This window comes from Aplysia californica, unplaced genomic scaffold (assembly GCF_000002075.1).
Source record: "Aplysia californica isolate F4 #8 unplaced genomic scaffold, AplCal3.0 scaffold00349, whole genome shotgun sequence".
NCBI classification, from domain to species: domain Eukaryota; kingdom Metazoa; phylum Mollusca; class Gastropoda; order Aplysiida; family Aplysiidae; genus Aplysia; species Aplysia californica.
In genome coordinates, this window is record NW_004797619.1 from 663,263 (window position 1) to 678,262 (window position 15,000).

General features: G+C 40.1%; 1 protein-coding gene across 1 annotated transcript in view; it reads left to right on the plus strand.

The window, feature by feature from the left end:
- The window catches only part of LOC101848671 (cell adhesion molecule 2), a gene marked incomplete at its 3' end in the record, with an annotated part of 167,166 nt that overhangs the window by 90,365 nt on the left and 61,801 nt on the right, over window positions 1-15,000 (plus strand). The window contains 1 exon segment of the mRNA XM_013085146.2: window positions 12,750-12,844. Coding sequence (XP_012940600.1) covers window positions 12,769-12,844 — 76 coding nt within the window.

Below are 15,000 nucleotides of genomic sequence, written 5' to 3' on the forward strand. Positions count from 1 at the left end.
AACAACAACAACAACAACAACAACAACAACAACAACAACGACGACGACGACGACGACGACGACGACAATAACAATAAAACAACAACAACAACAAAAATAACAACAACGAAAAGTAAAAACAGCAACAATATCAACAGCAGAGGTAACACCTCGAGGCTGTACATCAGTGCTGTTACTAGTGTGCTAATTTTGCTGTCTAAAAGAAGCCACAAAAACAACATTGTTTAAGAACTTAACAGTGACCTCGAAAACTCAGAAGATCTTAAGCGGACTTGAATCTGTCATTTGAATCAGAAAGAGGGCAATCGAGACAACGACAGTTTTGCCCAGACCTCAATTTCTTTCACAAAGTTTCTAGTTGCAGTCAGTGTGGTGTCATTAGCAGATTGTTTGGTCTTATTGTTTTCCCACAAAAAGAACAATACAAGGACAAACACTCATGTTACTTGTATGCTGTATTCTACAAGTGTCGTATACCTTCCTTGGGATTATGTGTTTGTTTCTTTAGGCCCCGCACACACTAGGAACATTCTCACTACTTGCACGGTTGCCAATATTATGCAAATGAGGCAATTTCCGCCGTTCGTCTCGCTTCACCGCAACTGACGTCATGTTTCTCACCTTTTTCCTCGTGTGCGCAAGGACTAACAGAAACAACAACCCTCATCAACCCTGTTTCTGTCAATGACGTTGCAGCTTTATTTTACAATATTTCAATTGACATATGGTATGCTTCTAAAGCGACCTGTACACGATCAATTGTATTGTTCAATTTTGGTTTCACAATATTGACAGTTATTAGGTGTGCCCACATACAGCTCAATATAATTGACAATTTAATTGCGCAAGCCAGGCTCGATTTAGTCTTGTTTTTTACATAGAAGGGGAGCTTTTAGATTTTCATCACATTTGTTCATACCATTAAGATCTAGCCTAGAAAATGTCCTGGAAATTATATTGTCACTGTCCAATTTAAGATCTTATTAGATCTTATTATCATTCAACCAAGATTTGTCCCCTAGGGCACACAGTTTGTGATGTAGGTCTACGCACAATGACCGAACAAACTGTATTTCGTTTCTTATCTTTAAACTCTGGAAAATGTTCTCTACCAAACAATATTGGGACCACTCGTAAATAGTTTGGTAGCCTAAAGATTTTCCAAACATGGCGCCATCATGGAAAACATCAAAGAAGCTTTCAGTCTGCTATTCGGCTTCATAAAGTAAACGACCTTCAGAAGAAACGTTCAATGCACCTTTAAGCCATCCCGTATTCCGCTTCCGCTTGTTAGTCTCAGTAAACAAGGGTGTCTTCTAAACCATTCAAAAGTAGATTGTTTCCTCCTTTCGTTTCGACCTTTTCAATCACATGCTTTTTTACTTGTTTCATGAGTACATTTTGAACTTTCGAAGCCCTTAAATATCACTTCACTTGAGAGATTATTTATTTGTCTTCAAAAATGTTTTTTCCCTTTCTGAATGCACTACGTTTAAAGAATTACCGATACAGTTTATAGAGTTAGCAAAAATGTCGAGGAAACGATTCTGCCCGGTGTATAATAAATTATATACCCTACTGCTGAAAGACGCACACGGATTGAAACTGAGAACGGGTTAGATAAGTGATTCCAGATCAGTGGGGTTCGTCCCCGTGAGAGGTCGTTGGGTGTGATAGTTTCATCACTGGAACAGTTGCACTTCACATGTAGGGTCTACTAGCTCTATGGGCAGGTGGAAGACATCTCCCGGGGTTGCTGGAGGAGGCGAGCGACGCTCACATCAATTCTATGAAAAGAAAATCGAATTTTAGAATGTATTGTTTTTGTTTCTGCACTACTAGAGCCAAAGATTCTTTCTGTATAACACTCTTTGGACCAATTTAAAAAGTGTCCTCAAAATCATGCGGCGCCCTCTTCGAAAAAACACCCGTTTTTCGAACAGTTACCCTACTTGAGTGGAAAAAATTTGAGTGAAACTCTCTGGTGAAACTAACAAGTTTTTGAATAAATTAGAATTAGAATTTCGGAATAACGCCTTTTTAAATGGTTACGCTAACAAAAATCCTGTTCAGGTGGAAGGGGCAATTGTTTTTTTCGTTTAATTTAGCTTTAGAACGAGAGGCGAGAGGTCATAAAAATAAAATAAATCCCAAACTCTGCACTGAGTAAACCGGAACAGCTGATGCACACGGGGGTGCTATTCCTATTCTTCTTCTGGAGAAACGAAAAAGAGAGCTGTAAAACAAAGACTGCAGCGACTTCTGAACCAATGCCAGGACTTCCGCGGACACTTTTTTGGCCGAGTGAACTATCTTGTCATGTACAATCTTTGCTAGAGCTCTATGCTAAGCCAATATCGTTTTGGTGTTGTTGTTGGCTTTCGCTTTATCCTTTTAAGGGGGTAGGAGGGGGGGGGGTGTTAATGGTATGAGTTTATTACACACCAGCTTATATCATTTAAGAGGCGAGTTTCGACTTTGCCTGTCAGGGCCAACCCGAGCTCATTCTAATACACTATCCAATCAGAAAAACTGAGATACTCGATTAAAATTCTCCCTTACGCAGAAATCGATCTTGGATCTTCTGTGTTTGATACCGAGGAACGTAAGCACTACTGTTACCTCACACCACAGACGCCTGTCGAGTGTACGCTCACTTACCCCAAGTTTCCTAGGCCTTTTAATCAGCACACCGCTGTTTGTAGTGTAACGATTCGGCAATTTGAAGTTGCACGCAGAAGACGTGAGTTCGATTCCCGAGTGAGGGGAATCTTATCGAGTATCTACGCCCGTCTTTCTGCTCAGACTTTGTATCTCTCTCAACCGGATTGGCCCTGGCAGGCATGGTCAAACAGCTCGCTTCCTAAAAGATCTAACTTGTGTCGATGGGAGCGTAAAACGTCTACAGTTAATCAGGTCAAGAAACACAAACCCTTTATACCAAACCCTTGAAACTTGTGGGTTTGGTATAAAGTTTGCCTTGAATCCATAAGTTATCTACCTTTTGCAGATTTGATATCCTGTTCCTTCTTTGCTCCTTCTGAACAGTCTCTAAAAGCACGGGGATTCAGAGATTAATTTCTATCATTCTCACTGCACAGTGCATAATAATAATAAAAGTTTCAATAATTTTTCTTTGGGGGGGGGGTTTTTGTGTTTGTTTTTTTAAATAAAATTTGGTATGTACTGGTTTTTGTTTTATTTTGTTCTTGTTTATTTGTTTTCTGTTGTTTTGGAGTTATTTAAATTTGGTTCCTTGGGTTTTTTTGTTGTTGTTGTTTGCTTTGTTTTTTTTGTTGTTGTTGTTGTTGTTGTTGTTGTTGTTGTTGTTTTTGGGGGGTGGGGGTATTTAATATGTATGTGGGCATTTTCAAGAGTCTATTTAGTTGTCGATCTTTATTCTAATGTGTCTGTCTTAGAAGAAGTAAAGACTCTTTTATGAAATTGCCACCTTAGTGGGCCATTCTCCCTCATTTTAAAAATCATTTCGTCTGCCCTCAACTATTATTAGTTCTAAATTGTCAATGGGATCTTGGATGGATGTTTTGTGGCTCTTTCTTCTTTGCTAGAATTTATGTCTTTCCATTTTAAAAGTGTGGTTTTGCAGTCTTATTGATGTGCTACTTTTGAACTCAACTATATTTTTTTAAATGATATATCAGACAAAACTGTTTATGCTAGTGCTACCTTCGATTTGTCTAATGTGTTCTCAATTCTTCTTTCAAAATCAGAAAACCTTATTCCGGAATGAATGGAATAGAATGTGTAATTGGAAGGACTTAGAGAGAAACAGAGAACCTTAAATTAAAGCTCAGTTTTTACCTCTATGTTTCTACGTTTTCCCGTATCTATCTAGATCTATCTATTTATCTATCTATCTATCTATCTATCTATCTATCTATCTATCTATCTATCTATCTATATATCTTTCTATCTACCCATCTAGCTTTTTTTCTTGTTTTCTTTCTCTCTCTCTCTCTCTCTCTCTCTCTCTCTTTCTCTCTCTCTCTCTGTCTCTCTCTCTCTCTCTGTCTGTCTCTCTCTCTCTCTCTCGCTCTCTCTCTCTCTCTCTCTCTCTCTCTTTCTTTCTCAAGGTTTCGAGTCCACCATTGCTTTCATTTTCATCATCACTGGTTCAGCATTAGTTTTTATGGTAATGCCCCGCGTGCTTGCATGCAGATTGCACTGTGTGTACGCGTCGTATGTGTTTCCATGCGTGACACAGTAATGCTCTGTCCCCCAAATCAGTCTCCTGTGACCAGTTTCATAATGCCAAAGTGAACTGAGTGTGTTCTTTCCCCCCATAAGGCAAAAACCATGCTCCATAATGTCATTGATTTGTATGTTCTACAAATAACAGGGCCTAGTTCTAGCAAATACGAAAGTTGACGTATGTGAAAAGAGAGGACTGTGAGTTGTTAGCTGTCTGTTGACCATCGATATAACACCTCTGTTAGCATACGCTCGTGGACTGTTAATAATTAACGGTCTTATACCCGAGTGTTTACGGAAGGGAAACTTAGATTCTTATCGCATTTGTTCAAACAAGTAAGGTCATGGCTTTGACTGGTGGTCAGCGGGTAAGAAAGCAGTACTGTGCCAGGTAAATCGGCAGTGCTTGGAAGTCTGAGAAGAAAAAAGGTGTGCGGGGTAATATTTTGTTTGTGAGGAGTACGCAAACTAAACCTGTTTTCGGACAAAATTTACTACGACCTTTACTAGTATTGGACAACTTTATAGAGTGATTGGAGTTATATTCTGGCAATGTCAGTTCCTGTGCACTGAGAAATGGTGACCTGTTCAGGTAAGGATTCAACATCATAGTGAGAGGAAAATATCACACACTTCCCAGCTGTCACTCAAAATAGCGTAACGAATGAACTGCCAACGATTTTGAATTAGCTATTTGGACTAAGATAAGGATGAGAGTAACCGGGTAAAATCGTCTAAGTGATAACTAACCAATGCACGGACTCTGGTATTCCTGGGGCCTACCTAATTTTCCCTATTTTGTCTGTTCTATACAGAAGCTGTGAAACTCATGTACTGTTCTGAAACGGTATGTACAATAAAGCAAGGGCAGGCAGGATGAGAATCATAACTACAAATAAACTATTTACCACTTCAAGATACAGTTGAACCATGAAGATCAGAAGAGAAAATCGGAGAGGAAAGAGAAGACTGGTTGTGCTAATCTCTTTAGAGAATTTTTTTTAAAAACGTTTCACAATAAGGTTAAAAGAAATCAACATTGCATAATTTCAAACTGTACAAATCACCAGCCGACCATGGTGCTACATCCGTCGTTCTTTTATTTCAATCCATCAGCCTGTTTCGCTTTAGATGACCAGCATTCATGGAACAATGAAACTATTTGTTTAGTCATACCTGACATAGTCTGTGAACATACGTTTCCTTTCTATCGTTCATATTACGGTAACAAGACTAACAGGGAAATAAGTAGAATTTGAAATATGGCACGCCTTAAAACTATACTTTTGAAAAAAAAAGATTGAGAAAGCGTGTGAAGTGCGGGGAAAGGAGAGGGGTTTGTTCTAACATGTTATATGTTTTTCGTTGTTGTTGTTTGGGCTTTTTTTGTAGGTGTTTTACGGTGCTCGCAACTGCATAAGGTCATATCAACGCGTAAGACACATTAAACGTTTTCAGTCGGTAGGAAATTTTGAATTTTGCGCGGGTGGCAGCCGAAGACTACTCTTATCGATTTTGGGCTACTCGGAGATCTTTCACATTCGCAACTTGAACCCTTGACCTCCGAGATTTTTCGCCCTTATCCGAGATGGCTAGGACGAAAGTTGACGTATGTGAAAAGGGAGGACTGTGAGTTGTTAGCTGTCTGTTGACCATCGATATAACACCTCTGTTAGCATACGCTCGTGGACTGTTAATAATTAACGGTCTTATACCCGAGTGTTTACGGAAGGGAAACTTTCCTACTAAAAGATCGGGGGTGTGGCTGAAAGACAGCTGTAAGAAGGAGCCAAGGAGTAGCAATAGAAAGGCTGCAGAAAGAGTCAGAAGCCCAGAGGAGGGGGGAAAGGGGGTGAGGGGGTGGAGAAGAAAGTGGAGACGAAAACAGGCGACAGAACATGGTTAGAGAGCAGGAAAGGGTGTAAATAGGAGTGCATTTTATAGAAGAAAATTTTCCGTCGCTATCCGAATTCGAACCCAGGACCTATTGAATGAGAGGCGAACACCTCAACCTCTAAACCACGAGAGCCCATTGTTAGATGTGTACTTCAGTTGCTGACTTTTTGTATACTGGTACAGAATGTAGAAGTCAAATTCTTTGACACATGAATGTTTCTCAATTATGTCTCTTTTCCTTCTGCAATATTTCTTCTCACCTATGTCGAGACATATTCAAGAAAAGGGAGAAGGAGGTGTTGCGAACGATGAAGAAAAACAAGAGATGGGGATAGAAATGGGAGGAGGAGGGAGGAGAACGGTAGGTGGAAATAAAAAAATGGAGACGAAAACACTGGAAAATGGTTGAACGTGGGTGTTGTAGCTTGGAAAAGAATGAGGGAAGGGGGGGGGTGTGCTTGTGATCGATAGGAAAGAAAATCGAACAGCAAGAATAACAACAACGATATAGGTTGCCACGATAGCAAAACCTTCAACGATCCTAGAAAATGCCACATCGTTCAACAAAACAGTTATCTTATTTCCGTTTCCTGATCAATAAAACATAAAAATGATACGTTGCAACGACAGGCGGCCACGCCCTACATTTTCCGCTGTTTCCTACACAAATAATTTAAAGTACTGAAAGCAATGCTTTGTTTGCCCTCCCGACTTCCTCCCCTCCCCACTCCCCTTTCCCACACACCCGCGCATCCTCTAATCTACTCCTAGTCTATCGCGTGCCCTTTATCACTTAATTGTTCCCCATCCATTGTGCATGAGATTGTCAAAAAAGATATTACTTCATCGTCGTATAATGACGCCGACTCCCTCCCCCCCACCCCCCCCCCACCCCCCGTAACCCCGGGTCCATTAAAAAAAACATTTGCTCCCCAGTGTACTCTATCTGAGAGAAATATGAACCAGTCATGCCTTTATAACTGTCATTGGTGATTGATATTTTGCACACAATAAAAAAAGTCAAGGTAAAAGCTAACATTATAGCAGAGATAATTTAATGTAAATTTGAAACTTAAGGACCAAGCATTTTCATGCCTGTGATGTCCCACAACATTCGAAGCCCATTTTACCAAATCCCCAATCAGTCCTGGTAAGTGTAAGTGTTAGCCAAACGGAAAAACGCAGCAGGCAGTGCGGTTTTTTTGTGTGGTTTTTTTAAGATATAAAGAGCGGTTATCTATCTACACACATACGCAAACTCACCCATTGATCCCCCCTCCCCAGACACACACATACATACTATATTATATTTATGTATATATAAGCGTATTTAGGCTATGTATAATATTCGAAGATTTCTGTATTTCTGTATCACCCCTTCCCAATCTGGACTCTGGCGCTTCATATCAATAATGAACTCGAACATTCAACTATATTTGAGCTCATGAAGATATTTTTATAAATCTATTTATCTATATATCACGTTAACACACACACACACACACACACACACACACACACACACACACACACACACACACACACACACACACACACACACACACGGGCGCAAGACACGACACCCTTAGCTCAAAAGAGGGCAATCTTTCTTCTGATACCATTGTGTATTAATTAAGCATATATGTATTAATGCATTTGTGTATTTATGGACCCCATTGTAAAACATAATGCTATAGGCTGTTGTGCTAAAGGCACTAGGCACCTCGTTAATTCATATCATGCACAGACAGACAGACAGACAGACAGACAGACAGACAGACAGACAGACAGACAGACAGACAGCAGAGCGAGCTCATCGTTGGTTTATTTATTTTAGATTTTTTTTTCTAATTCGTGGGTCGAGACAGCTGATATTATATTATGTCAGAACTCAGAACTGTCTTATCACTCTCCAATTCTCCTGATCCATTGTCATCCTCTTACCGTCTAGATCTATTCCAATGTGTGTGTGTGTGTGTGTGTGTGTGTGTGTGTGTGTGTGTGTGTGTGTGTATGTGTGTGCCGCACGCATTTAAGTTTTCCCTTTCTTTTACACGGATTCATCTTTTTCACGCGTTATTTTCTGTGTGTAGTATAACTTACTTTGGAAAGAAAGATAAAAACACCAGATGTGAGAAAATGCCAAGTGGCACGAGAACTACACGCCAGTCAAAGTAACCCAGACGGCGGTGGATCAGAGCTCTGACTCAAGGCTCATGCTAAGAATTTTCTCCTTGACGAGTGAACAATTACTCCTGGCTTCCCACTCACGAACAGCTTGTGAAGTAGAAAAACTATGCTCACCAGTGCTAATGAAGCAAGGTGAACTGGTAAATGGTATAATATATTTATCTTCGCACATTGCTCAAAAATTCTTCACAAAGCAAGAAGGAGCAAGGTGGTCTGGGATCTGTCTTTGATTGTGAAATAGCAGAATCTTCTCCTTTCTTGTGCGAATTTAAACAAAGATCCACGACTAGGTTGTATAGCCTTGTGTCACTCACAATATCGTTCAGCGTTCAGTGGAGGTCACAGAACGAACTTATTCAATATTAAATACTCTATAATAGAAAATCGTCCTTGTTTCCAAAATTACACGAGATAAGATGAAAGGTAACATCTCACAATAACGTTGCTTTTGAATGGGTAAAACGTTCATTGTCTTTTTAAACATAAAACGTTAGAGTTCCTCATCATTTATATCTCTGGTGCAGTGCAGAAGCTGAAGTAGTGGTCAGTGACCTTTTTGAGAAAAAGTTAGACAGTTAATCTAGGAGAGGAGTTGTGGTATCGGGGAGAGTAGATTTGGGTCCCTAAAGGAGATTCCTGCATGCTAATTACCGTCTGGCACAACCACCGAGCGGGTCAGTCTGACTGAAACAAAATCTCTCTGGTGGCTGCGGAGAAAGGAAGCAGTCTCTGTCTCCCTGCTGAAAGAAGAAACAAAAACTCTGATTCAATCTAAAGGCACGTCTCGGTTTCTTACTCCGTTGTTACTTTAGATTTTACTCTTCAGTAGAAAAACGATGTGTTTTGGATGGAATTTCGGGGTTCTGGATACTGATACCTACCTTCTTATTGCTTTCGTATGTTATTTTTCTGACTCTTTTTACTTAATGAGGCGTTGTGTGCTGTCACCTAAAAAAACTTTAGTCAAGGTTATGCATTCCCAGGATTACGTAGACCTTCAACAGTAAAGTGCGTTTGCTTTGGCCGTACCCTCCCATCGTTTAAGTTCGGAAGAAATCCGTTATACCACTTTTCTAATAGATAAAACCAATTTAATAGGAAATAGCTAGGTCATCTTCTGACCAGTTTCAACCAAACTTCAGGCAATTAAAATTCAACTAAGGGAACGGCAAGTTTTGGTACCCTAAATTCACAACGTTCTATCTGCTTCGTACCTAGTTTGGAGAAATTTGACATTAAAAAAGTTTGAGTTTCACAACATGTCAAACTTTTTTAAAATGGAATTCTTTGAATGTCTTGATAACAACCCCGAATTGTCTTACGATTTTGATATAGAACATTAATTGGTTTCTGACCTCACGGTCGTAGTAACTCTAAACGGCCAGAAATGTCAGATAGAGCTTTGTAATTCTAAGGTTGCGGTTTGTCAATGAGGAGAAAATAGATTAACGTGTTGGAGAAATATATAGATTAATAATATTTTTCTTTTCAAATTGAGTGAAACACAAACTGTTGGAACTTTTTAGAAATTAACCAAAATGTGTATATATACATTAAAGAACGAGTTTATTTTAGACTGGCATTGCCTTATAAACGCAGGACAGGTGGTGGCTATTTGAATTATATGCTCTAGGTGTTGACCATTCTACTCCAGGCAAGCTCAAATAGGCAGCAGGAAATTTTGAATAACCGTGTAATACGTTTTACGTCATATTTGTTGATTTCATCTTCTGGATTGTTTGTCGGCTGTTTCCGAAGACTATCAAAAAGAGAAAATAGACGAAGAATTCAAGTTGTGAGAATGCGGTGTTTCATTTATTTGTAAGCATTCTTGCAAATACGCAAGGACCACTGTTGACGTGCCAATGGACCTCTATTATGTTTTCAGTTCGTTGCATTTCAGTCGCCTTGGGAAGTAATTATAAAACAATTTACACCACCATGGGACACGGGGGGGGGTTCTTATCTCCCCGAGCGTCGGCAATAGTACTAATCGCTACAGGGACGTAGCCAAATTTATCATTTTAGACCTGTTTGGAGAACACATAGACAGTCTAAATTTTGACAAAAATAAAAGTATAAAGCATCTTTGGTTTGTTTGCTTTTTTAAATATAAGTGTTTTACCCCCCCCCCCCCCCCCCCTTTCGCCCTTTCCGTTGACACAGTATAGATTATTTGGGATAAGAACTTTGACCCTGGCTGCCAGAGACAACTCAGTCTGAGAGGAACACAACGTCCGAAAGACTTACACGCGATAAAAATACTTGAATCAAACTCATGTCTTTTGTGTGATGTGAAGCACCTAACTACAACACCACAGACGCCAGTGAAACACCGTCAAGGCTAACTTAACATTGTCAAAATTGCGAAAAGAAAATGTGGACAAGAAGTCGCCTGTGGAATAAAGATTTACAGACTTTAATAACGATAAAGTTCGACCTACTGTCCATCTCCTCCAGTTTGGAACAGGCTTGACAGTGGAAGGTGTGGTTTCTGTTTTATTTTGTTTTTTGTTTTTGTTTTTTGTTTGTTTGTTTGTTTTTGTTTTGGAAGGTTTTTCTTTCTTTTTTTTCTTTTTTTTCATTTTTCATTTGTATTTATTTTGTTATTTATTTATTTATTTATTTATCTATTTTTTAAATTCTATTTCATTTTATTTTCTTTTTACTTTAAAAAAAAAATTATTTATTTATTTTTTAATTTTTTGTTGTTGTTTTTTTTTGGGGGGGGCCACTATAAGGTTGACGTTGTGTATTACAGAAACAGAGAACTACATACTTTGATTGTCAATGCGCACGAAGGCTTTTTACTCTTTTTCTTAGGGGGGGGGGGGGCGTACTTTACGTTTACTCAAACTTGATCTTCAACTCGGAAGTTCATAGTTTGTAGCTAACAAGAAAGCCCTTATCATGTAGGGAAATTTGCCTCCTCCTTCCTGGAACACGTTATCATTTCCCTCGGTGTCCCTTGTTGGGAACAAGTGCTTGCCCTAGATACTACTTAAAAATAATTATCCTTATGTTTCGTTGGCTGCCTGACTGGAGGTGTCATTTCTGACTTAAAGATTGATGTGTAGATTATCCTCCACTGTTTACGGTCGTTAGCTGCTGTCGTGGAATTTGTCATAGTAAGCCCAGTCCATACTTTGATATCGTGGGTCCATGCCCCACATCTTGCCATCAAGTACATTGTCCCTATTGTGCCTGATGTCGTTTTATATGACCAAAATGTGTAATTTTGTCCATTTTGTTTTGTTTAACAGGTTTGTCTTTTAAGATAAGATTAGATAAATTATAAAGATAAATCTGTATCGTCCAGGTCCTGGCACACTGGTATGGTGTTTCACCAAGTACACACACACACACACACACACACACACACACACACACACACACAAACACACACACACACACACACACGCACAAACATAATATACACACACACACATACACACACACACACACGCACAAACATACACACACACACACACACACACATACACACACGCGCGTGCTCGTGAGCAGCCTATCCTCCACACACAGCTATGCACATAGGCATAATAGTACAATGGTTTGCTTGCACTCACAAACAGGCTCACAGTCACATGCAAAAATTAACAATAATTATTAACATTAACAGTATAAAACTAGATCGGTAATCAGTATTTTCTGAAGAATGTAACACACCTCGTTATTTTTTAAGAGGACGTTAACTTAAAGCTAAAAATTAAAAAGACAGAATCTGAAGTAAAGAATCAGATAAGAAGTATTCCATAGACACAAAACTTTGTACTTACATTCGTGCTATGCTGATAACATTGCCTGAAACAACTTCTGTTGTGTTATGCAATATAATTTTCGTTATGCTTGTGTATTCTATAATCGTCCCACCCCCACCCCCCGCCACTCCCCATGGTTTCGTTCATGTCTACGATCGTAAACCGCCGTTTCTTCCTCTTCTTAAAATACGTAACGGCAACCACACTGAAAGCCCCGTTAGGACCATCGGATATTGCGTGCCAAGCGGAGCAGTTTAGGTCTGTGTGTGTGTGTGTGTGTGTGTGTGTGTGTGTGTGTGTGTGTTTGTGTGTGTGTTGTTGTTGTTGTTGTTTTGTTGTTTGTTTGTTTTGGGGGTGGGAGAAATGTTTTTTATTTATCAGTTTATCAGTATGTCTAGCCTTTTATGTCAAAAGTATTTTTTTTCTTCCTTGAGCATAAAAGTTAGGCCTATATCCATAGACCCAGAACAGCTACAAAGCTCAGCCGTGTTGATAGTGTTGAGCCTTTGGGAACTGGGAGGGGGGGGGGGGGGGGGGTCCAGTATCTTGTTATATATCACTTCAAAAGACAAAACATGCGTCATTTTTAAGAGGATAACAAAAATCAAGCAAAATATTCTCCAATAAGAAACACTATGCACGTAATCAATACTATTGTGGTTTCTATTTCAGAATGATAGAGCTGTAGGACATGAGACTTCCGCTCCGGCCCCTCCCCCTCCACTCTCCGGTCTTCCTGTGTCTGCTGGCTCTCCTGGGAGTCACGGGTAAGTTGTCATGTATACGTATACCTATCTTAGCTTGTGCGCATGTGCACCTACATGTGGTTTATGAACAGGAGAGAGAGAGAGAGAGAGAGAGAGAGAGAGAGAGAGAGATGGTGTGTGTGTGTGTGTGTGTGTGTGTGTGTGTGTGTGTGTGTGTGTGTGTGTGTGCCTGTGTGCGTGTGTGTGTGTGTGAGAGAGAGAGGGGGGTGTCTGTGTGTGCGTGTGAGTGTGTGTGTGTGTGTATGTGTGTATGTGTATGTGTGTGTGAGTGTGCGTGTGATAGAGAGAGAGGGGAGAGAGATAGAGAGAGAGATAGCGTTTGCTTAGTTTCGAGTTTTACGGCATTTTCAAGACAAATAGGTTTATATAACTGCCGAAAATTCGAGGCGCATGTATTACTATAGAATAATAATTATGCCCCCCAAAAAAGAAAAAAGAGAGATGCGGACAAACCTCGGCTCACCAGTGCCAATCACCTAGAGAGAGGGGGTAAGGGAGAGACAGACAGACAGACAGGTAACTGGTGCGCATGAGTGACCCCCAGATATAATACATAACTGTAACCTCACTGCGAGCTTCAGGGAGATATGGTTGTGCATCAGCGTGTTTGTGCATGTGTCTGAGTTGTGTGCTTGTGTGTGTGTGTGTTGTGTGCTTGTGTGTGTGTATGTGTGTGTCTTGCGGTATGTGTATGTGTGTGTGTTTGTGTGTATATCAGTGTGTATATATGAGTGTTCGTGTGTATGTGCATGGGGTGTGTGTGTGTGTGTGTGTGTGTGTGTGTGTGTGTGTGTGTGTGTGTGTGTGTGCACAAATGCATGTACATGTGTGTGTGTGTGTTTGCGTTTGTGTGTACAAATGAGTATGTGTGTGTGTGTGTGTGTGAAAAATATTGAGGGACACATTCAGAAGGCCAGATAGATAGATAGATAGATACATACATACATACATACATACATACATACATACATACATACATACATACATACATACATACATACATACATACATACATACATACATACATACATACATACATACATACATACATACATAGAGACAGATAGAGACAGACAGACAGACAGACAGACAGACAGACAGACAGACAGACAGACAGACAAGACAGACAGACAGACAGACAGACAGACAGACAGACAGACAGACAGACAGACAGACAGACAAAGGGACACAGAGTGATAGAGAGAGACAGAGAGAGGCAGAGAGAGACAGAGAGAGAGAGAGGCAGAGAGAGAGAGACAGAGAGAGAAAGTGCAAAATATGCATGCCAACGAGTGTCATGCAAGAGAACAAATATGAGCTCACATCTCCCATTTGCGCCATTCTTTGATGACGTTTTGCTGAAATGTTCAATGAAAAAATGAAAATAGTGTGGCGTATTCAACCCAACTGGATCTAACTGACGTCTACATTGAAAATCCCCAAACTTGTTCTTCATGGCAAGCTTTTGCTCCTGGTATACACTACTTGAGAGGGTGGTTGGCGTGTGCTCTTGTGTGGTTTGGTCCTTATTCGTAGATGTACCGTCCTTATTTTTTCTCCATCTGTTTGTTTGTTGCTCTCTTGTAACACCTTTAAAATTCGGCACTTGCATGACCTGATTGAGTTTCAAGTGCCTTAAAACTCTCACTAGAAATATAAACAATTCTTGTCTGTATGTCCGAACTTTGCATCTATGTCTGCCCCATTAGCCGAAACAGCCAGCCTCTTAAATGAACCGTATGGTGTTGACGGGGACAGAAAACACGTACGATTAATTGGGCGGGGGGAGGGGGTTGTTTATTTTGTTTTGCTTCTCTTGCTTGCTATTGCTGCAGAAGAATTTACTCGGGTGGGGGAGCTAGTGTCAATTATGGGTTCAATTAACGCTACTGTTTTCTCGTCGCGTCCAGTATTTGTAGCTCAAGTCTCTGCGTACCAACACCGCACCAGTACTATCACAAAAGTCTCACATGACCATTGTACTTGGGTCAGCTTCTGGTACTTTAAATGAGCATAAATTTTTGCCAGAGGTTTCTCTTTGAGCTCACTCAGACCCTGCACTGCCAGGGACTCTGCGGGTTTCAAAACAGTCTCAGGCCACAAAGTAAAGGAGTAACGGTTGGAGTCGTTTCTAATCTGTACTAACGAATATATTT